At 27.5% G+C, this 26,362-nt stretch overlaps 1 protein-coding gene across 2 annotated transcripts; it reads left to right on the top strand.

The window, feature by feature from the left end:
• The first annotated feature begins 507 nt into the window (after positions 1 to 507).
• Positions 508 to 24,514, top strand: LOC105254356. Of its 2 annotated transcripts, none has more exons than XM_011262981.3 (4): positions 508 to 683; positions 19,882 to 20,422; positions 21,164 to 21,345; positions 21,929 to 24,514. In XM_011262981.3, the coding sequence occupies exons 2-4, from the start codon at positions 19,889 to 19,891 to the stop codon at positions 22,344 to 22,346; spliced, it is 1,134 nt and encodes a 377-aa protein (XP_011261283.1). In that variant the 5' UTR covers positions 508 to 683; positions 19,882 to 19,888; the 3' UTR covers positions 22,347 to 24,514. The 2 variants fall into 2 exon arrangements, with proteins under 2 accessions (XP_011261283.1, XP_011261282.1); XM_011262980.3 differs by lacking the exon at positions 508 to 683 and adding an exon at positions 17,756 to 18,060.
• The last annotated feature ends 1,848 nt before the right edge of the window (positions 24,515 to 26,362 follow it).

Raw genomic sequence — 26,362 nt, 5'->3', positions numbered from 1 at the left:
TAAATTAAACTTTTCAAATTTCTTTAATTGTAAATATTTTCATATCATTAATTAACAAATTAAAATTCTCTAAAATGAGTATGAACATTTATCTACAAGGAAGTAAAAAATATATAGTTTTATTAATTCGTATTCTGATAATTTAATTTACATGAAAAAATCCCTAGACCTCCCACGGCCTGTAATCAAAAAACTATTGACACTCCAATATTTTTATTGAGAAAGAATTAATTTTAAATTGATCATCAGAGGATTCACGAATATAACGGAGAATTTGATCGATGAAAATAACAAGGAAACGATGTTTATGTTTTCTGTTTGCCACTAAAAGTACAGGATCTGGTAGTTAAAGGCCGTAGACCTCACCTTGTACGAACGATCGATGGTACATACATCCCTTCCATGAGACATCCACGAACCAACATCAGCTTTGCAGACTTTTCGGAGTCGGCGCGATGGCACGATCCCTTGAGGCGCCCTCATCGGGCGGGCCGTCCTTCATGAGACCCATCAGAACCCCACAAAGCCTCTTCGCGTCTAGCAGCAGGTCGGCACGCTAAGTTAACAATTTTTCGCGAGGACGCGCGAGCTCGCCTCGTCGAGTTTGACGTGCATCACTTTTCGACTGCCTTATTCCTTGTGGTCATCGCTTGCCGGCATCTTTAACGCAATCGATATTCAAGGTGAGAGCTCGACCTTGATTCGTCCTTTTCATCTTTTATTCGCAGCTGTCCAAAAATGTTTCGACCCTCGAGAGACCTTTGACATTTGATGAAAAATCGACTCAATAAATATTCATCGCATGACACATGTTTACAATTCTTTTTCTTTTGAGTCTTTGTAATATTTATACAAGTATATTTTATAAACGCACGCGTGTATAAATTTGTTTATATCTGTTTGCTCACCTGCGAAAAAATTGTTCAAAGTTGACAAATTTATGCGGAAGATTCGTAGCATAATTTTATACATTGAAGTGATTTTTTTGAAAGTGGTGAAATAAAATATTTCAAGTTTTGTTACGAGCCAAAGTATATTATTTAGATTATTAAAATGATAATGATAATCAATATAATTACTGATCATTTGCGGAAAATAACAATTAATCAGTATAATTAGTTGATAAAAATAACGCTAATGACGTTCTTATGTTAATGAAAATGGTTGCTTTACATACTATCTTACATATTATCTTAATTAGTTCATAGTATATTTTGTTGACTTATCTTGGATAGAAAATTAATTGAAATTCAAGTACTTAAAAAACTTATCAAATACTGACAAATTAGCGAAATATTAAAATGTTAATGCATTATTAGTATTATTTTGACAGCTTTTTCAACTGTGATATTAATAATCTAATAAGATCTGTCGCATACACATACAATTTTCTGCAATCATGGCAAGAGCAATCATTTTATGCATCTGAATTCTAAGCATTATCAGTAAATATTTCTTAATAGCATAATTGTCACGTTTTATTGTCTTACTTAATAGCTGCGATATAAGATCTTAACTGATTAATCTTAACTGATTATGAAAAGATTTCTTTTATCGTCGATTTTATAATCGAGAGAATAAATATATCGAGGGAATAAATATTGACAAATATTGACGAAAGTGACATTAGTAGGAAAAGAGTGAATTGCTATTATGTGAAAAAATGTTGGCGTTTTGCGCACAATGATATTGTGACTTGGAACACTTGTCATTTTGCGAACAGCTGACTGTCAGACTCATGTGCGCGGTGCGTCACGCAACGGTTAACGATCGGTACGTGCATCACCTATCTACTGACACGGAATGGAAATACAGTGAACAGCAAGAAAAATAGAATCCTTACTCTGATTCTTAGAAAATTTTTATCTTCGAAACAACAACTTTCATGATTTTGAGCAATAGTCTAAGCATGTATGTAAACAATGGCCGGGTTCGTGACATGCGCATTCGCTTGCCAAGGAAATAATTCGATTAACGTAATAATCGATTTATTTATATATATTTTCAAATTAAAATAATATTTAAAATTCACAATTTAATTAAATCTACATAGCATAGCCGATATGTAAGATATCTTGAAAAAATATATAATATTAATAAGCAATATATGTATATATAATAATAATAATAATAATAATAATAATAATAATAACAATAATAATAATAATAATAATAATAAATATAATTAAAATAAATATAAATATAATTATGTATATGTGTATTAACATAAATAGATTGTATAAGAAAATTAATGTTATTAATTCTAATTTTCTTTACCGATATATAATTGATTGAAAAAAATGCGTATAAAATTACAAAAAATTGGAAAATATTTTTTTAGAAATCAGCAAATACACACAAGATTTTTTGGCATTTTTAGATGATCTCTAATAGATCTCTAATGTTACCTATCTATAGATTTCACTATGGATATATATTGACAAATCGGATTTTATACACAATATAACGCAAATCTTGTACTAAATATATCACAATTACTGTAAGCAAAACTAAGGATTAACAAAAAAACAAATCGTAAACTAATACTTTTAACAAATGAAAACAGTCTAATAAGATTTTATTTACAAGAATGGGATACATAATTTCAATTATATTTTTATTCAATATGTATATCATAATATTTATAAAGCTTTGATAACTCTCATTCTGTCGTCTAAGTAAATAAATTTATTAAACTTTATAAAACCTCATAAAATTATATAAAATTTTAGAAACATATAAAACTACTTATTACCACTATGTGATTTTTTAAATTAATTTTTATGTATAATTTTAATGTATAAGTATCTTGAAAGAAAGAAAAAGATATTTTTTTCAGATGATTCATGAAACATTCATTTATTTTTATTATACATATAATGTAATATAATATATTATTATATATTTATATATTTATTTATATATATTATAATAAAGCATATTTATTAAATATCTTATATTTTAATTTTTTACTTAATACAGTATATAATACAATATGTTTATGTTTATATCAAAGTAAATCACTTAAAATATATTTTTTATTTTGTTTACATCTATTTATATTGAATTAAATTATTAAAAATATATAATCGACATTTATTTAATATAAGACAGCATAAGTAACGTGTACAATACTAACAAAGCGCATATGTGTGGAAGCTAACATAGAAGCTCCAATTGAATATAACTGGTACAAGGTTCAAAAGCAATCATTCAACAAGCTTGAAATCATTTATTATAGTCAAACTCGCTCGTTACGTCATCTAATTGCTCACTATCTTCTAACAGAACTGTTGTTTCAGAACAGAAGAATTTATTCGTAATTGCGTCATCAATCAACTGATTGATCCTTCAATCGATTGTTATCAGCGAAAGTACAAAAGACATTATGATAAGACATTATGATATAATTAATAATCATGAATTGTAATCGAATACTATATATATATATATATATATATATATATATATATATATATATATATGCACATCTCTTTATTTAAAAAAGAAACATAGTAATAAGTATCTTTAGTATCCTACTCTCTAAAAGTGAATCAGTGTATTATCACTGAAAAACAGTAAATAGTCACTGATTACAGCAGTTATAAGTACAGCACTGTAAATCAGTGATATTTTATTGAAAGAATCAGTTAATAATTTTGACTGTTTTAATCAGTAATATTTCTCAATATCAGTAATATTTCTTTCGTTATTGTCAGTAATATTAAAATATAATTCATCTCTCTATCTATTTCACATAAAATTAAAAATTTTATTTATGTTTATTAAATATTTATTATATTAAAAATTTTATTTTATTTATATTACATGCATATTGAACTTATTTTAAATAGATAACGAACGAATAATTTTTATTAAGTCGCCAGACATTTAATTGTCCGACTTATAAAGATCGATTTAATATCTGAAGCCTCTCTATTGAGCTTGTTTCAGAAATTAAATCGAAGTAATACTTCTAATTTTAAATGTCGCTCTTTGCAAACTTTATATAATTCTTATAACTAAAATTAAATACGAGAGAGATAGCGATTGTAGCGGTAAATGAACGAACTAGCGATTACTGATTTTACAGTAAAATTTACTGATTTTAGAGTGAATTTTATTTTAACTAACCATAATCAGTGAGATATAAGATAAAATAACAAAAAAAATAAGCATTTCCATTGAAAATCAGTAAAATACTCACTGATTCTCAGTGAAATCTTATTTTACTGTTTAAATTAGTGATATTTTCACTGATTCACTTTTAGAGAGTACGATAATTTATCAATTTTCTGAAAATTATTTAAATATTTATCACAATTAATTAAAAAAAATAAATCATGGATAAAAATAACCTCCTTTTGGTGATAAAATTATGCGTATTAAATATATATAATGTATTAAATATATATTATATTTAATTCATTACATATATATATATATATATATATATATATATATATAATGAATTAAATATATATAACGTATTAAATATATATAATGAAAATAATAAAATAATATCATTTTAAAAAGATCATAAATATGCATTAAGCTCATTTTTGAGCATATGTTGATTGGTTTCAATCAAATTCGACATGTGTAGAAATAAATAAATATATATAATTTACTGTATTTCATATTTGTTATGCGTATGTAATATTTTTTGTACGCTGTCATTTTCCCATGCATGTCACATATTTTCCAAAGAGATGCTATAATGTTGATATGCCTGCTATTGTTGCGATCGATTATTATTTTAACAAGCTTATTATCTTACCTAATAATGTTGCAAAATGCAGCAGATAGAAGTACATAAAACGGTATTTAAAATTTTTAATGCGTTGAAAACAAAATAAAATAATGAAATTTATTTTTTTTTATTACAAGTTTTTATTACCATCAAAGTAATTTTTCATTGTACACATATAAATCATATTTTGTCAAAATTTTGTCTGTCAATTCTTTATCAAATATTTTTATAATATTCTAAAAATACATTTCAAAATTAATTAAATGATAAAGTATTTTTAAAATAAAATATGAATTTTTAATATCTCACGTTCGTAATTAAGCAATAAAGTTATAAAGTAATAAAGCAATTATAATAACAATAAACAATAAAATAAAAAAATCTCACATAAATGGATATGTAAATATTATTATTTTTGCTTTTTTGCTTTTTTTCTGTAAACTAATAATATATAAACTAAATAAATATAACATTCTTTTATATAAGATGTAAAAAATATATAATATATAATATATATATACGCTTATGTAAATAATAAATATTATAGAATAAAAAAATTAAAATTATTAAAAAAAGATTAAAATTAAAAATAAAATAATTAAAAAATATATATATTTTTTTTTCTAGAAGCTTAAAGACAAGATTTTTTTACGTTATGAGAGGTCATCAACCTCGACACAGAGTCAGTAAAGGTGAAGCGATGATTCTTACAATGAAGCTGTTTCTCCTACATGTTTCGAAATTTGGTTATCATGTCACTAGAGGTGTAATATCAGTTATTTAATACATAATGGAGAATTTGTGCAGTCCGTAATCATTGTCAAAATCACAAGAATCATCATGTGCAATTACGTGTTAACAAAAATTTAAGAGTCGTTCGTTGGCATTATTATGAAGCAATGTTTACAATAAAACATACAAACAATAATATTATTCGTAAAAAATCATTATTGTGATAAATTATAAGTAACAGACGATAAGATTAATGATTTATGTGATGTATACCTCGGATGGTATTGTGCGTGAAAATGATAATTTGTAATAAACACGCAATATCTGCTATTAACAAACAGATTACTTATGTGACATTAAAAATTGATTTAAACGAGAGATAGGGAAGATAAAAAAAACGATGGATACTGTGTGTGTGTGTGTGTGTGTGTGTGTGTATAAATAATTGATAATTTATTTTACCACGTCTAAAATGGATTATTTTCAGTTTGTATGATGAAGAACAATATCATTTTTATCTACAACGAATGTATTACGTGAAAGAAAGCACTCGATTATCATAATTTTATTTTTGTTTTATAATGGTACAAAGCTATAAATACCTATGAACGTGTCGAGTCTCATTCCAGTAACCGATTTACTCATCAATAACATAAGCAGCGTTTGTCAAACCGTTATAAACGCAATGCGCTTTGTTTTGATGTCCCCAATCTGTATAAAATTATTTGCGAACTTATGTATTAATAATAAGTGAATAGATAATATTATAACTTATTATTGGCAATTTTTTATTACTGCATTACATTTACAGAATTGCAAAAACTGAATATAAAAAATACAAGCAGAGAAAAGTTTAGACGAAAGTTTACGAGAGAATGTCAATGTACTTTTTATGTCAATGTATTTAACATTAGAACTGTTTTATTATCAAGTCTTTTCAGTTGACAAGTTCAAAAGATCATTTTTTTATTATACGATATTAAAAAAGCATCTTTATGCTTTCGCCAAATTTTTATTTGTGCCTTTTCTCTAAAAAGAAAAAAAGATAAAAAATGTCAGATTAAAAATTCAATTGTTTTAATTATAAAATAGCACAAATGATACCGATCGTTATAATTTGAATAGCGATTCAAATAATTGGTATATATTATTTATATTTATTTTTATTTATTATTTATATTTATTTATATTTTTTTTTATTTCCAAATTATTTTAATTCTTTACTAATATTGTTCTTATTAGAACCGCGTTTGCAAAATATCATCGCCTGTTCCTATTATCTCGTCAAATGAAGTAGCCCATGACCTCATGTTTGAAATTCAGCAAAATCGTGAAACGTTGATAACAATTAAATTGTATTCGTATAAGAATTATGTAAACGAATAGTGTACAAGATAAACAGCATAAACGTTGATTTCGAATTGCATATTATTCAAGAAGCAATACTTTATCAAGAAAAAGAAAAATATGAAAAAGAAAAACATCTCTGGACTTTGTTAAAGGTGAGCCGTCAGGTGTTGACGCCGTGATCATAGCCTTGACAAAAGTCACCGTATATGTAGAATTATGAAACGTTGCACGAAGCAACAACGTGAGAAAACGAGTGTTCCCTTTCATGAGACTGTTTCACTTGAAGCGTTATCAAGTGTCAATGGCCCTGCGATATGACTACATTTGGCATATATCATCTATGCGAAATGTACACTTGAGATAGACATCTTTTAATCATCTCGCTGCGTCAAACATGGATATATAATCGTCCCAATTTAGAAATATCATTCTCTTTTAACGTATAAATTCCATATATAATTATAATAATATAATAATATATAATTATAATAATATAATATATTATATATTATTATAATAATATAATAATATATAATATATTATAACATATATTATAATATTAATTAATATATATATTATAATATTAATATTAAAAAATATGTGACAAGACTTCAACAAGACATCAACAATTTTTTTATCGATAAGACTTATCCTCTCCGTTCCTTATATTATTTCAAAATAAGTGCTGGGATGAGTCAAAGCCTGACTCAAAACACTTACCATTACGATAATAAAAATAATATGACGACTTTAACTCGTACATGTACAGCCAATTATATGTATATGTTGCATGTTTTGAAAGAAGAAAATATGTCAGAAATTTTCCAAGCAAAAAAAATTTAAGCATGGAATATAATTTTACCTATTGGGGGGGAAGGGTTGTAAACACCCTGGAACATCATGGACATTATAGCTCGAGAAGCCAAGAGCCTGGTGTTCCGAATGGATCGGCACGGCTGAACACGCGGATGTCTGCTGATGTGCACGTGATTCCAGCGTGCCACGGTTCCACGGCATCGACCGACTTCCCCCTCTTTGTGCACCGACACAACTGTGCCGACATGTATACATCCATAGGTTTGCCCACACCTGCGACACAGTACGCGAAACGTATCGCTTGTAGATTTAATCCCGAGATACACTATTCGGGATATACGAGAGGGGAATCTCTGACATTTTAAAAATTGACTCTATAAATATTAATTTATAATTAAATAAATAGATATAATTAATAGATAAATAATATATAATAGATAAATAGATAATATAATTAGATAAATAGTATATTAAATAATATATTATTTATAGATAAATTTATAGATAAATAATATATAATAGATAAATAGATAATATAATTAGATAAATAATTAAAGAATAAAATTCTCTTTTGACCTATAACAGAGGCAAAATTCGGAAAAAGACAGAAATTTCCTTAGAAATCATACATATATTATTCTAATCTGATTTATATTTTGCATATGTATATCTTTTGTTTATTTATTAAATTTTTTATCTACATTAAACAATCGGTAAAATTATAAATAGAATGCTGTCTCGAATATTTTATCGCGAATTATAGATTGTTTAAAATAGGCTTTACGATGATTAGGATAGATTCTTCTCTGAAACTACTCTAGAGCCTTAGTCAAAATATTTATACAAAGTCTCAAATCAAATATTATGCAGCTTATGTTTTTGCTCACGTTGTTTAAGATTGACTGTCTATTAGTCGGAACAGATTATTTTATAGTTTCATTATTTTTCTCACAATATATGAAACTTAAATTTAATAATTGCAATAATTAACATTAATAGTTAAACGATATAGCGTTTTTTTCCCTTTTATTCATTTCTCATATTTATCACGAAACTTGAAAAATTAACTCAATTCTAAAATTGGATCCCCGCAACTGCGGATAGCGATCGCTTCGGAATATCTGTGACGTGTATGCAGCGTGTGTAAAAAGGGGTCGGTGTGTCCTCGAGAGAGGTGGCTCGTGCATGTGTAAGATTACAAAGTCAGCGTATGAAATTGTACTCGTGCTTCAACTTGCAACATTTTCAAGTTGCAACATGTAACTTGCAATATGCAAATAATGAATAAGAGGAAGAAAATTATTGTTCTTAAATTAATATTGTTATAAAATAATCCCTTTTCGATCAAATTTTGTAATCCATGTTGTAGAGTTTTAATTTATCTTCACTACTCATTTCACAAATCTTTTTGATTTTATTTTACATATGTGTCTCTTTTTTTGTCCTCAAAATCCGTGTAATATAACATAAATATATACAGGGTATCCCAAAAGTCCCGGACCGGTCGAATATTTCATAAATTATGCACTTTAGAAAGAAATGTTTCAGACAAAAGTTGTATGGCTTGAAGGGGTCCATCAGATAGTGGCAATGATTTGACATGGAAGAGTCATTTGAAAGTCACGTGAAGATCACCGTCAATTTCTTAAATGGAACTCCCTATTTTTTTATTACATATTCGTATAGCCTGTCTCGAGAGCTTTCCAAAACACTATAATAAAGTATTTCTTCATTGAGTATTTTTCGAGTTATGAGACTTGAAATCATTTCTTAATTTTGCATAAACCATAAAATATCTAATAAAATATTCATTTTTCGATTATTTTACCTTAATAATTTTATGTACAAAATAATGAGAGGAATCAATTGGTGTAAAGAAAAAACATAGTTGTTTTTAAGAAAAAAATATGTAATTTGCAATTAACAATTACATATTTTTTTTAAACAACTATGTGTTTCCTTTACACCAATTGATTCCTCTCATTATTTTGTACATAAAATTATTAAGGTAAGATAATCAAAAAATGAATATTTTACTAGATATTTTATGGTTTATGCAAAATTAAGAAATGATTTCAAGCCTCATAACTCGAAAAGTATTCAATGAAGAAATACTTTATTAGAGTGTTTTGGAAAGCTCTCGAGATAAGCTATACGAATATGTAATAAAAAATAGGGGGTTCCATTTAAGAAATTGACGGTGATCTTCACGTGACTTTCAAATGACTCTCCCATGTCAAATCATTGCCACTATCTGATGGCCCCCTTCAAGCCATACAACTTTTGTCTGAAACATTTCTTTCTAAAGTGCATAGTTTATGAAATATTCGACCGGTCCGGGACTTTTGGGACACCCTGTATTAATAATAAATAATTATTAGAAAGACAGACCTTAATCGTCGCTTCGAAAAGAACGAAAGATTATATGAGTTATGTAAACTAATATGAAAAACAATAAATAATAAACTGTTCAAATATTGAATGCGAAAGTATCGAAAAGAAGAAATCTCAGTCGCACGTCACGAGCGTTTTCTCCTCGAGTATTCACTATAAGGCATTGTACCGCACATCAGCTGATTCTAATACAGTACTACTGAACAAGCGAACAAAGGCTAGGCATCGTTACGGTGGGTGATTCGACCTGCTTCTCCACGACCAACTGACGTGGTAAAGCAAGAATATTTACAACCTAGGTTTTTACAAATGTACAATCTTTTTAAATAAAAAATTTAAAATTAGTATCTTTCAAAATTTTGGATACAGAAAAAATAAAAAAATTTATAAAACGTACATCTAATATATTTTAAATTGTACTGTCATAAATTATCTCTTGCCTTTTCTATACGTCTTTATTATTATCATTACAATAATCGTTTGTAACAAAGCATAGAATATTTAGGCAAATTTTCTATAGTGATAAATAAGGATTCATGTGTGTATGTGTATATATATAGCATAAACATGATTATATCTCATTATTGTAATATAACTTCGGTTATATTTCATTATAATAAAGGTCGTATTTATTGTAATTAATTATATTTTTCAGTCAATTAATTTTATTTTTTTTATTTTTTTAATTATATTTTTTTACTTATGCACCCGGCGACAATCTTTCGGAGATACATTTTTGATTTTTGCATATCCGACGAAATGCATTAATCTATTTTTTAACAGCATCAATACGAAATCGAATATATTCTTCACATATACGCGCATGCTCGTTATAGAAAACAGTTCCTTTGTATTCAATGACGCTGCATACACTGCGTGAATCTGTTTATTTGCCATTGCAATGCCAACTTTTTTTTATATTCTCTCATAAAATGCAAAGAACCGATTAAATTGATGTTAATAATAATAGAAAAATTTTTACATAAAATTTTAGAAATATATATTATGCCACTCTACATCTGTCTTATACCTAAATATTATTTATGACTAATGTAGAGTTTTAAATTATATAAGTGAAAATTTTTAAAACTCTCATAAAATTCTCAAATTTTAATGAAAAGTGAAGAAAGAATTCAAGTTTGCAAATATATAATAAAACTCTTTCAATTTAATATTAAATGCCCTTAGTATTAAAATATTTTTAAAAATTGATTGTACAAGTATTTAAAGTTTAGTAAATATATTTGTAAAAAGTATATTTAATGAAATTTTTTCGGCAAAACTATTCAAAAATCTATGACGACAAAAATAACATGGAATTATGTAAGATGATATTAGAATTTTGTTACATTATTATTATTTACTTACATTATTATTATTACTTGAAAACTCATTTAGAATTTTAAATCAAATATATATAACATTTTCAGTTTTTTTACGCAAACTGCGAATATTTTATATATTCTCTGCAATACTAGAATCCTTTAATTATATTATTTTGAACTGTTTTCAATTCATACAAATAAATAAATAAATTATTTTCATAGTTGATTGCAAATTCTACTGCGACAAAACACATGTTTAAGCATATAAATTATCCTTATCTAAGGATTTATTTTATCAAAGGTATTTTTCATTGTAAAAAGGTTGTTTTCAAAGTAGGTCAAATGATATAAAAAAAAAAAGTCTCAAAAACTATAGCTATCAATTAATCATTAATACAAGTTTTAAGGAAGAAGCGCAACGTAACACTTGCACTTGTGTCATGAAAAATCAATTCTGAAGAAGATGTAAAATACCCGTACAAATAAGTAACGAGAAAAACAGTTATTCATCGCTTGGAAATTCTAAATGTGATAATCGTTAAATTTTTGCCGTAATTATTAATTACAACATTTTCAGCAGAAAAGATTAAATTATTATTATTAGATTTATTGTTATTAGATTTTCATAGTATTTGTCACTATAAGTATTATATAATTAAGTGTTGTTTTCAGTAATAATTGTTATTGCTATGCGATAATAACAATTGCTACTGAAAACAACACTTAATAGAGGCAAAGAAACGCATAAGATTTACATATCCGTTCAAAACATCTCCTTGGAATTATTAATGATAAATACTTTAACGCGCAAACACAACATGAAAAGTTAAAAAACATGAAGCACTTTAAAATGTAAATTATTCTTGATAAATATATTAAAATTATAATAGTTTGAAGATGATAGTTTTATTATTATAATTATAATTAATATAAGATAAATGTTTAGCAACTTAAGCTGTAAGATAATATTAAATAACAAATCATATAAATGAAAATTGATTTCACTTTTAATAGGATTTTAATTAAGGCTATCAAATAATTGCGGAAATTGAAGTCGAAACAAACACATCATTTATTAAATATGAATATAAATATCGAAACAACTTATTATTGATAATATCAATGAGTGTATAAACTATATTATTTGTTTATTAAATATGATTAATCCGTATTATAGACTGCTTTTACAGATATGATTAATTAGAATGAAATAAAAAAATTAATAATAATACTATCGATCATAATTATACTGCTGCTTTTTTGCGTTTTTAGATGAATAATTTTAAATATAACGTTACTGTGCAGAAGAAATTCTAATAAGATTTTAAATTAATTAATTATCTTGAAAAGTCTAAAAATTTTAATTATATGTTTTCCATCATTTAAAGCATTTCGAGTTTGGAAATATCCACATAATAAATATTTCTGAACGTTTATTAAAATCATGATAAAGCAATTTTATTTTTATTTCTGTAATAAATTATTTCATGCTGACTTGGGAAAATCTAATGACGTGAGCTTCAAAAGTCAACAAAGTAATTATCCTCAGAAAACAGAGTCCAAGTTCGTCTTATGAGTAATGCACATATCTCTTAATATCATCACTTGTTTACAGGTAGATCACGTGATTACAGAAATATAAATGATTCCAGATTAAACACTGATAATTAATTAATGAATAGCGTTTATTAAAATATTCAAAGTAGAATAAATTTTTATTTTGCAATTCAAGTTGCAAAATAAAAATTTTTCAATATAAATAAATAATTTGCACACATTAACTTGATCATTGCAATGATCGAATAATCATATCATAAACATTGATTACAGAAATGGATAAAAAATATTTTCTAACCTGAGCTATCATAATATCACTCCTGAGTTGTGTTTGAAATTTACCCTGATATATTATAAACTTACAATTAGATTTATAGCAAAAAGCTACCGAGATCTTTTAATGATCGTGAAACAGTTAATGATAACTTGCATATGATTTGCAGATAACATTAATTGTTTTTTATCTAGATAGGAAATTAATTCTTTTTAAAAAAACAATATTATGAGTTGTATCTGATTAGTTTAATTACAAGTAGAGGGAAAATCTTATTTTTTAATCAACAAAAAGATGAATATAACGAAATAAAAATAAAGATTATCCTCTACTGAACGTTTGAAAATTTTGCATTGTTGGGAAAATAACACATATGATTTTATATAATATATACTAAATCCAAATAATCCAGAAAGGATTATTTAGATTTTATCAGATACACACACACACACATACACACGCGTATCCGCACACACGTAGCTTATATTAGATGATAAATGATTCTTCTGAGATTGAGGATCAGTAGAGAAGAGAAAAGAAGTATGTGTTATGTGTGTTCCCTTTCAATAATATTAATTCTAATGTTAATTCTAGCATAATTAGCGTAATTATTAAGTATTTTCAACAATATATCCGTTATTTAAAATATTTAAAACATCCGCATTTGTAATAAAAGAATGTATAAGTTAAAATTGTTTACAATTTTTATATAAAAATTTTTATATAATGCGTTCACGCTAAAGAAATCCCCTGAAACTTAAAAAAAGTTCTTTTCTTTCTTTAAGATTTGCTGTACACTATTTAAATATATTATTTTAAATACTTTAATTATTTAAAACTTTAATGTATATAAAAATACAAATGATATAAAATATTTAGAGAGATATAAGACAAATAAGAATAAAATTTTAAGTATTACATATATTTCTCATTATATTTATAGCTATTAAAACAAAGGAGAATTTTTTGCGATCTTAATATCGAAATTAATATCGAATGTAAAACAAATAGAATAGCAAAATAATTTTGCAATATATATATATATGAAAATAATTATTGAAAATTAAATTAAATTATTATAAAATAATATATTGCAATTATTTATATATATATATATATATATATATATATATATATGTTTCGTTAATATATACTATATATAAAAATATTTTTATCAACTTATTAAAATTAAAGACAAAATTCTTTTTATTATTAATTAATATTTTTGGCATTTAAAAGAGATATATATCGCAATGTATTATTTTTTAATAATTTAATTTTATTTTCAATAATTATTTTCATTTTGCAAAGAAACTCAACAGCTATCTTGATTTTTCAGATATCTTTATATACGATCGTTATGAGATTTTTTGATCACGCTATTAATGAATGTTTGTGAAGTGATCATAAATTTGTAGTTTATATTTATATCGTGAATTTTAACACGTGATAACGTTAAAAATATACAATTATACTTCAGAACTGATAAATATGTTGTCTGTTTAATTTTTATTGAGGTCAGGCTATGATCATAAACAGTTGTTCGATAATTGCACAATGCTTATATAACGAATAACGCTATATATCTTTCATTTTGTTGATACGTTTAACATTTACTCGAATAACGCAAATCAATAGTATAATAGCATTAATTATGAATGTTTTTAAGTATTAAAATTAAGTTATATATCTTCAAAAATATTTTTTCCTAAGATTTATTTAAACTGAATATACACATATGTGCATGCATGCGCGTATACACTCAGATACTTACACAAACACACACGTACATATATATATAAAGTTTTTTTAAATAAAATTTACTAAAAAATAAAAATTTCTTTATTGCAAAGCTTATGAAAAAATAAATTTATATATATATATATATTTTATACATACATTTTAAACATACATTTTTATATATGCATTTTTAAATTTTGTAAATTTATACGAATGTTATTTATTTACATATTTCTTCTAAATTTATTATAATTATATCTTTGTATATTTATATATTTATGTCTTAATTATATTTATTATTATAAATATGTTTTTTTGATTTTTTCAAAAATTAACAGTTACAGATAAAATTTATATAAGTAACAATTTATAAATATAAATTTGATTATTCATTTTTTTAATTAATAATATTTAAAATATCTCAATCGTTTTGTAGAATTTAAATATTTCTAATATTTTTAAATATTAATATGACCATGACATAATCATGGATCTCAATGCTAGCCTCAATTCATGATTATTTTTAGTAATCCGTTCAACCATGCACTTCCGGAATCTCAAACAAATCACCTATTATTATATGCAAAATGATGAATGTTTCATATAATCAGTCTTGCATGACTAAATTTGTAAAAAATTAATTCAGCATCCTTATAAAATAGCAGTCAATATGTGCAGTCGAAAATAGTGCTCTTCTTTGCAGGAGAGGTTTAATTATCCAAAGATAAAACTTGGCATTATAGTTAGCACTTTCTTGATAGCAGGGTAAATATATGCTATCTGTATTGCGCAAATTTAACAAATCATAGATAAATCATGAATCAATAAATGAATTATGTCCAGATAGAAGCTGTATAAATAGCTTATCTAATTAAAAATTTACTAAAGTAGTGCGCGAAAACTATTTCATTTATTCTTGTATGCACAGAGAGAAATCTTTTTACTCAATTTGTTTCTATATTAAATTTCTCAATTTAATTAAAATATTTTAGTTTTGCAACTAAAAATAATAACTAAAACAAAATTAAATAAATTCTTTTCACAATTCCCAAAAGATGAAATCATTTGAAAAAGTACAAAATTTAAAATAAAAAAATACTATACCGATTAATTATTAATCTGTTCATTTTAAATGTGTTGAATATGACAAAGTAAGGTCTGTATCGTAATGAATCATTATGATACAAATATTAAAACAAATATTTGCTATTAATAATAAAAATTTTATGATCTTTTTATAAAGTTAAATAATTTTTATTCTCATTAAAATTTAGTTAATATTGTTATTTTTTTTTAATTTTCAATGTATTTCTCCATTCCTGATTGATATCATTGTTGAATATTTTAAGTGAAAAACTACAAAGATCTGAAAATAATTTCTTGAAAGAAAAACCTTTTAATATTATATTTAATATTATATTATTATTGTACTCTAAAATCATTATTATATTCAATTTACTCTACAACTTTATCATCATTGCTATTTTCGTATGAGATGTATAGTTAACGTTCAATTTTTTTATCGTAGTTAAAGAATAATAGCAATATTTAACGATAAATTGGAACTAATTGATACCATTATTACTATTATACAGGGTGTCCCAAAACTCATAATCAATCTTTCAAAGACAGATTCCTGGGATCATTTGGAGACGATTTTTCCTCAGTGAAAATGTCGATGAAGGTCATCATTTTTTGCATGTCCCCGATTTTTGTCATCATATATCTTTACAATTAAGTCTTAAATTAAAACTCAACTAAAGTAAACTCTATTTAAAATTAATCGAAGAATGTGGTTTTGTTAATATTTTATTTCTACAAAGCTTAGTTTACGAAAAACCCCTTATTTCCAATCACTTATAGTTCGAAAATTATTAGTGCCTCGACATTTTCGTTGAGGAAAAATCATCTTCAGATGATCCCAGAAATCTGTCTTTAAAAGATTGATTATGAGTTTTGGGACACTCTGTATAAGCGGAAGAACAATTAAAATTTGTAGACATAGATATTTTTGTTTCCGTTTGACACCGTTAAAAATGATAAAATACGTGAAACACATGAAAGTCATTGTCTTTCTCATTTTCATATCAAAAAATATTTTAACGTGCACAGATATGCTAGTCGAAGAATTGCGCGATTATATGCCAAACAGTCATACTGTTTAAACACGTCATCACGTATGACACAGCTAATGAATTTATAAACGAAGAATTTGAACAATTCGTTAATATTGCATTACGATGAATGTACGTTTGACTCATTTTTCTTCCATACGATATATTTTACGAAATTATTCGAAAACATTATTTCGAGAAAGAATTTCGTCAACATTATTTATAGAAACGTATTTACATATCAAATACACGCACACATGCACAATAAAAAATATAAATTTATAAACAATACGCCGAATATTACAAAGATTCATATTTTCTGCATATTTAAATATTAATGCATCATATGATTTTAAATAATGTAGTGCATCATGGTATTGATAAGTAATTTATAGAATTACAATTTAATCACCTATGTATCGTAGTGGAACGCATATGTGGGGATATATCTCTATAAGATTTTATATAAAAAAATTTATCTCACAATTTATATCTTATCATTGTCGGAACAAACACTGCCTCCTCTTTTCGTTTTCCCCTCCCGCGACCCCCAGCAATGCAGTCGTGCTTCATAGACGTGAAAAACAGATGCGTGCACGTGGTCTGCGAGTGCTACGCGTGTCTTCCACTGTGTTCTCTGCGTTCACTTTCCCTACCACCTACCACTTTGCCTGCGGTATAAAAACGAACGCGCGCTGACACAACGGATTAGTGCGTCTCTCTCTCTTGTAGAATGAACACGGCGAAGATTTCGTTCTTTTCTTGTTCTCCATTATATTGCAAGTTCTTGCAAAATTATAAGATTTAAATTTGTATTTTAATCACAGACAAAATACAAAGGAGCAGTGCTTGATAAAACGCGATCGTGAATCGACGCAGTGTCAAGATTTCTTGCGTGAATAAAACTGCAGTGATTTTGAAAGATATATTTAATTAAGAATTTGTTATGCCGGTGGAATTGGAATCGATGGCGCCTATCGCTCACAAAACCATCTCTCACAATGGGTAGGCAATTATAAGATTTTTATTTTTCGATATTTCCTTTAATTCTTAATTATTTGTTTATATAAGACACAGTAAACCGCGTCAATTATTCATAATAGTGCATACCGTTATACATCTAAGGTTTAGCAAATTGAATTATTTATTTATAACTGTAATAGAAGATTTGCTTTTGAAAGATTTTTGTTTATGTTTTATTTATGAAATTTTTCAGACAATTTTTATTGTAACGAAATTTAATAAAGTAACGAAATAGTTTGAATAGATCCTTATTAAACAGCTTCAGAAAATAAAAAACGCTATTTTCAAATTAATATAAGTTATAAGTTTTTAAAATATTTTAATTATATATGTATTATTTCAATATTTATAATATTATTATTCAATACTTATTAAACGTGCTATATAACTAAGAGTTATTATAATTATATTAGAGTCAAAAAATACTTTTTATATTATCCATTTTGTAACATATTGGCATACATCTACAAAGTTTATTTAAATTAATCCGCACTTGTTTTTGAAAAAAAAAATACGGACATATTATATTTTTTCTACTTCTTACACAACATTTATAAATACTTCATACGAAAACGTGCTTTCAAGTATTCTACAAGAGATTGAAACAGCTGATTCGCGCGTGAGGCAGATTTCCTCTTGCCCCAGGCATATTAACATTAATTTATTTTGATGTATTAAGATTAATGACATATTTCCGTTAACTTTAGCATCAGCATCAGATCATTTTCTACACGATTTTAAAGAAGGAAAATATATCACAATTAATTTAATAATAAACATTTAATAAACATTCACAGGTTTGACTTGTTACTGGAAAAATTTTTTCAAACAGCAAATTTCATATCATTAATATGCATTTCCACTTTCTAAGCTGCCTAGTTATAAACTATATCAGAATTTTAAGAAATAGAACAGCTCAAAATATATATTTATTTAATATATAAATTTTATGTATAGATGTATTTATTTAAGAGAAAATCTTTTACACGTAAATTTAAAACTCTTTTTATACGCCATTAATATTTTTTCATAATAAAGAAATTTAATTTACTAAAAAATAATGCTTATTTTAATGCTTCTTTCGATTTAAACATTTTGTAAATATAATATCGTAATAAATTAACTTTTCGATGAAATAATATATTTCGCATTAAATGTTATAAATAAACTTTATAAAGATTATTGATCTATTGATTATTATTTATAATTATAGTACATCTACAACGTCAAATAAATTTACATTATGTATAAATATATTTTTTTATGTGCAATGATATTACTTGATGATGTCTCACTTGCTAAAAAATTTAAATCGGATATTATCTAATTTAAGATAATGCACTAAAAATGCAATCAATACAATATTTTAACAAGCCAATTTTAAAATAAATTTTAATCATAATAGATTTCTTGCAGTATAAGAGAACTGATAGAGAGATAACTATCTTTTATAATTATATAATTAATATATATCTTTTATAATTATTTTGTATTACTTGTTATCTTAATATTATACATACAAATTTGATATGAAAGGAGGAAATAAATCTTTCTCTATATATTTCATTTAAAAAACAAAAAGAAAATTCGAAATATTTTCCATAATTCTTGACATACTTTTATATTCTTAATAAAAAATTCTTACAGTCTGCAAGACATCCACTATGATTAAAATTTATTTAAAAATTGGCTTGTTAAAATATTTTATTGATTGCATTTTTAGTGCATTATCTTAAATTAGATAATAATCTGAAACACCCTATATATTCTGCCAATACAAAAGTTGTCAATTTCATGTTACAGAGGGAAAATGAATAAGTTGTGCCGTCAACTCTCGATCGAAAGCCCGAGCGTGACCGGTCGGGACTGCGTCTTCAGCTTCGATGTGCCCGTACCGGATGTGCCAGCGCACGGTGCCCGTATCCGGGTGATATGCGCGGGTGCATGTTATCATCCCCGACGATCGTCAAGCCTGACCAGTTTGACGTCGGTCTCGAGCGGTAGCAGCCTGGCCGCCGACATGTCAATGGAAAGCGACTACCCGGTGTCCCTGCCGCATCATGGGCTGCGCGATGCCGCCCTGTTCCCTGGCTACGAGGTGGCCGGCGTGATCGAGTCGTTCGGCACCGAAGTGCCCGAGGATTGCGGACTCGCCGAGGGCGACCGCGTTATCCTCTATCCCTACGATGGCATTCCCAATGGCTACGTCGAATACCTGGTGGTGCACGAACTCAAGTACCTGATTAAAATCCCGGACAATATGTCGCTCAGCGTGGCGGCTATGTTGCCAGCTGGGGCGCTCCTCGCCATGAACACCGTCTTTGCTGCGCACGAACACGTGCAGGTACGATTAAATTTAATAATTCTGTACCTTATACAGGGTGTATCTGAAATGCACTAAACTTTAGGAGCGTATTCCAGAGGTCAAAATAAGACTTTTTTTTCTTATGAACATGGGTGCATAAATGAACCCCCATTCGAGCTAAAATTCGAAAATGTGTGAAATTGATCAAACACCTGCAATGCAAATTTATTGATTTATAAATATAATAAATAAGATTTATGAATTTAATAAATTTAATAAATTTGTTAAATTTATTTCTCTCTCGAGAGAGAATGATAGGTAACGTCAAAACCATTTTTTTTTTCTGAAATACAGCCAATTTTCAATTTTTTCCCAAATTTAAAGGCCTCTAGCTCGAAGGGAGGTTCATTTGCGGACCCATGTTCATAGGAAAAAAAAAGTCTTATTTTGACTTCTAGAATACACTCCTAAAGTTTAGTGCATCATTTCAGATACCTGTATTTCATTATCATTTGCTAAATGCGAGTATAAAAAGATTAATAAATATGCCATGAAATTTTTTAGACAAAGGGATGCTTTAAGAACAATGCTTTAAGAACAATGATCTTCTCTTTGAAGATAGTTTAAAGTTGTTTAAATCTGATTATAAGTCTCAACTCGTTAAATCTGACCAATTAAATTTAAGCTTTTATTGAATAATGAATTTAATTTAAGAAAAAAATTCTTTCTATGCTATTGAAAAGGGAAACAAAGGCTCAGGTGTATAATAAAATGTTGCAGGCATTGTTGAAAGAGAGAGGTGAAAAGAGCGTGTGCAAGATTCTAGTAGTTGGCACAGGTGGTCTTGCTTTGTGGGCTCTTAGAATTGCGTCGTATCACTTCAGCAACATGAGAGATAGAGTTACTACTACGATAGCCACTCTTAAAGATGACGGTCTCCTCATAGCTCAAGAATTCCAACGGTAAGTTTTATTCGATCAATTATACTCATGTGTAATGAAGGTCAAATAGAAATATCCAATTACTAAAGTTAAATATAATAATTAACCAATACAATCTTGACAAATTATAATTAATCGAATGGAAGAAAAGAATATAAACAAATTTATTTTTGTAAAAATAAAGAAAATATTTTTTTTTCAAGATTATATTGATTAATTAATTATTATATTTAACCTTAATAATCAAATATTTCTATTTATTTTTATAAAAATTAGATCTTCCTGCTTGTGTCCAATTTAAAAGAACCAATAAGACCAATTTAAAAGAATTTATTTATTTAGATAAAATTAAAAATAAAATTAAAATTATTAAGATTAAAATTAAAAATAAACATTTTTTAATGCTCTTGTTAAAAATGACTTGATGCAAGTCCTTTAAGTTAAAATTATTAAGATTAATTATTAAAATTAAAATTATTAGGATTAAAATTAAAAATAAACATTTTCAAATTTAATGCTCTTGTTAAAAATGACTCGATGCAAGTCCTTTAAATTTCGCAATCTTATCTGACCCATCTGACAGTAACTGACATATCGATTACAGAGTGAGTGTAGTGCAATGGAACGAAGACCTGTACGAGAAACAGCTGATCGAGCGCACGATGGATGCTTGCGGTGGCCAGGTGGACGTGGTAATCGATTTCGGCACAACTTCACGCAACCTCCATCGCAGCATGCAATGTCTCAGCAAAGGCGGCGTAGTGTTCGTGATTAAGGAGGTCGCCGACCGGCTGTTGCCCAAGTTCAGCCGACGAGCCGAGGAGCGGCAGCAATCCATCAGACCGGTGGAACTGGGCACGCTAGAGCAATTGCGAGAGCTCGTGCAACTAGTCGCTTCCGGTGAGATTGAACCGCCACCGCACACCGTCTACCCCGCTGAGGAAGCCCTCGATGTCGTGCAAAAGCTTTGCCATTCGGAGATTCAAGGTCGCGCGATTCTCCGCTTCTACCCCGCGGATTAGGAGATTTTTCGCCGAGAAATTTTCCGCACTCGCGCGGATTAGGAGACAGATTCGATGACGACGACCGAAGAGTCAAGATGCCGGCCCCGGAAGAACTGTGATGACGATTATGATGACGTGCGTTTAAAGCTGAATTGGGCTATCGTGAAGGAATAATTATTAACGTATTGACAGCCAGAATTTAGATTAGGCGTTGTGACAATGCATATGTCATGCGGAACGAAGATATAAGAACAGGGAAGGGGGGTCTTAATTGAGTGAAATTCGACGATGCGATAACTTGAAGAGATTTAATCTGTCGTAGATCTCACAGGAATCACGCGAGAGTTTATAGGACACCTTGTTACGCATAATGAAAAAAACGATCTCCCGGTTTATGGTTGATCAAGCATTAATCGTTGACTCGATAAATTATCGTCTTGTATTAGCAATGACACATGCGAATTATATTTGAATTTTATCGAGTATTTTTCGTGTTGCTTTTTTTAAAGTTGCTACCATCTTTAAAAGAAAGATCTCATCGTATAATGTATGAACCAAAGAGCTTTTTCTCGCAGGAGATTTTTTTCTCGTCGAAAATATTTATTGATGAAATGGAGCAGGCTAACTTTCGTTTATCATTTGAAGGATTGACATCTCTTTCAGGCAACAAGCAACTAGTGAACCGAGATAATATTCAGATAATATGAAAAAAAACAGCGTGACAAAGAAAGACATTATCGGAAAATGATGCTATTTTTTATGAATGAGTGTCTTGAAAATTTTTTTAAGTATCTTTTAATTTTTTTTTTTTTTATTAATGAGTGTCTTGAATATTTTTTATCTAATGCGTTTTTTATCATGACAAAATCAGGAATAATAGTACGATTTATGCGTGTTGAGTTTGATGAAGCGTGCAGGCAAACAAAATATTATATCTTTATGGATCTTTAAACGAAAATTATCAAATACGGAAACATAAAACAATACAATTGTTGTTCGACGCGTGTTTCCTTAGAATGAGCATGAAGCTTCGATATTATCGTGCCAGGATTAAATAATAATGCGCACGCTAATTTCAACTTCCGTCGATGTACATTGAAACTTTTATGAGTTTCTTTACCAAGTACGGACAATTACAAAGAATCATACTTATACTATAGCTGATATGATTACTTAAAGTCGTTGGTACTAGAAATAGCAATAGAAAGGTTAAAGGATTAGAACGACTTGAAATAATCATATTAACTATACTATACATTGTAATATTTACATAGTTAATAATGGCTATTTAAAAGCCGCTGATGTATCTTTAAAAATGTCAATAACATGGAAAGGATTAAAGCGAATATTTTTGCTTAAAACGAATGTCGGAAGGATTTTTTTATGTAACATATTTTTCATCGGTATCACTGCTGCGTATGCGATTGTTGAGGAAGGTATATATTTTTCGTCGCGTATATAGAATATGTGATTTGAAACGAGATTTGGATTTAATTTTAAGTCTTTGTTTACGTCAAATATGCACCATATCATAGACAGTCTTGTTGAACTCTATTTGAACGTGACAAGAGGACTGGTTTATATATGTTAACAATATATAAATTCGATATAAACAAGGAATCTTAGGATTAGGTAACAGATCACCGAGTAAATTATTCGATGAGACCGCAAACCAGCGACTAAATGATATTCGTTACGATGTTAGTCGGCATTTGCCGCTATTTTTTCTATCATTGTGCAATATCGCGACATTCTTACAATTATTTGAAATATATAAAATCATTACTTTATAATTGCTGCGTTTTTTCGATAAATAACGCATCGACGAATATTGTTAGCGCAGTAGAAAATACTGGTAGGACCCAAACAAGTCCGATATTTATGAGCACACTTCAATGCATACTGCAGTGATATCGCAACACAAGATCAAATATGTGTATATTTAGTGTCAATTCAGAATAATAATCGGTCATGCCTGTATAAGCTTAGAATAAGTTTTCCGTTAAGCTAAAGATAGAGCAAAGATTTGCTCGATTGTAAAATGAAATGTCGATATAATGAGATAATCTTAAAATGATATAAAACTCGATAAATACATGTCTACAAAATTATAAGAATGTAAGTGACAAACACTAAGCTGTCCTCGTAAGATGTGAATATAAAAAAATTAAAAAATTAAAAAAAAACGAAATAATCATTTCGTAAATAGATCTAGGTTCTTCAGAGATTCTGGATTATTTTAAGAGATAAATTTCTTTATAATATACTTCTTAAGTGAACGCATTTCTTCTTGAGACATTCTTACATTAAAAATTGTAGTTGCGTACGGCTTCGCCACAAATCAGCGATATATTTAATTAATGCGCAAACTTTTTAATATATGCTTTCTAAGCCGAAAACAATTGAATAAGGGGGTTAAATTCTAAAATATTATTTTTGACCATACTTGATTTTCCTCATGGGCGTAGCCAGGATTTTATCTAGGGGAGGGCAAGAATTTATCAAATAAAATCTAAATAAAATTTTTTATTATTTCAACTAAACTTTTTATTTATTTATACAGGGTGTCCCATTTTAATTGATCATCCCGAATAACTTTTTTAATTTTGATTGTAGAAAAAAATATTTCAGACAAAAGTTGTATGGCTTGAAGGGGGACATAAGAACTTATATTTAATATTTATGTTAAAGCTAATCCCTCCTCCACCTTGACTACGCCCATGATTTTCCTAGTTAATTCTTCTTCTTCCAAGGTCTTTCTAGATGATTATCATGATCATCATTTAATGCGTCACTTTATGTTATCGTGCAAATATTTGCGCAGAACGCATATTATTTCATTAAGATTGTATGCGATATAATTAAGATTGTATTTAAATTGCGCAAGAGAGTCGCATGCAAGAGTGTAAATTGCGTTTCGAGAACAAAGGAAATATGATGTTAAATAGTGGGTGATTCTCAACTAATCCAGGTCTTGTTGTCACATCTGTCAATGGCCATATTTCGTAAAATTGAAATCGCGGAAATCCGAGTTTTATCAGCGATAATCAGTACAATAAGAGCATAATAGAAGTTTACAATTCAACATTTAACTTGCGTGAAATGAGTGAAATTTTCATCGAACGTGTATACCGTGTTCGAAATATCTCGTTAATCGTCGTTTAATGTTAGAGTATTTCAGTATTTTTTTCGTTTAGCTTAAGTTAGCGTAAGTTCATTCGCGTTAGCTTACAACGCGAGCGCCAATGATTGCAATGCATTTGCAAGTCGCTCGAAAGACTGTTTTGTTTATTTCGAACGGTATACCAGTATATCCCTTTATTTTGTATCATATATATTTAGGCGACAGCTTAACGCCGTAGTACACACATCGTGTCACATTATTGTATCTACTGTTGATTGTAAATGCATTACATTACGGTGATAATGTAGCCAATATATTCTCTTTTCTTTTTTCTAATAATGTGTTTTATTTCTCTTAATCCGCGAAAAACAATTAAATATGAACTTAAAAACCTTTATTTGAATTTTATTTAATTTAAATTAATACTGATTGTATGTTAATTAAAATCTTATTTGTTCCAAATATAAATCAAATTAGAAATTTAGGTTGATTAGATGCTTATTAAATATTTATGATCCATATATATGTCTGGACAAGTTAACTCTAATAGCAAGAACGTATTCAAATTTAATTTCGATGCATATTAAAAACATTTAAATTTAATTACTTTTAAATTTGACATTTGGTTTTTATTGGAGTTTAATTTAGTTCATATAAATAAGCAATATGAACCATATTTAAAGCATATTTAACTGTTTTTCGCGGGAAATAATCTATATTAAATATTTCAGGTCTTTCGTATACGCGATTCAAACTGTCGTTGCTTATAGATTTGATAATAATGTGTTGATTAAAAGATTACAAATGATTAAGAGATTACAATAAAAAAATAACACTCATTGTGATACTAATTGTTTAGCTTACTTTACAATAATTTCAAAGAAAATGAGATGACAAATAGTTTATCATT

Source organism: Camponotus floridanus, unplaced genomic scaffold, assembly GCF_003227725.1.
Source record: "Camponotus floridanus strain SB8 unplaced genomic scaffold, Cflo_v7.5 scaffold44, whole genome shotgun sequence".
Taxonomy (NCBI): Eukaryota; Metazoa; Arthropoda; class Insecta; order Hymenoptera; family Formicidae; genus Camponotus; species Camponotus floridanus.
Note: the sequence above shows the minus strand (reverse complement) of the source record. Positions and strands in the feature narration are given on the sequence as shown.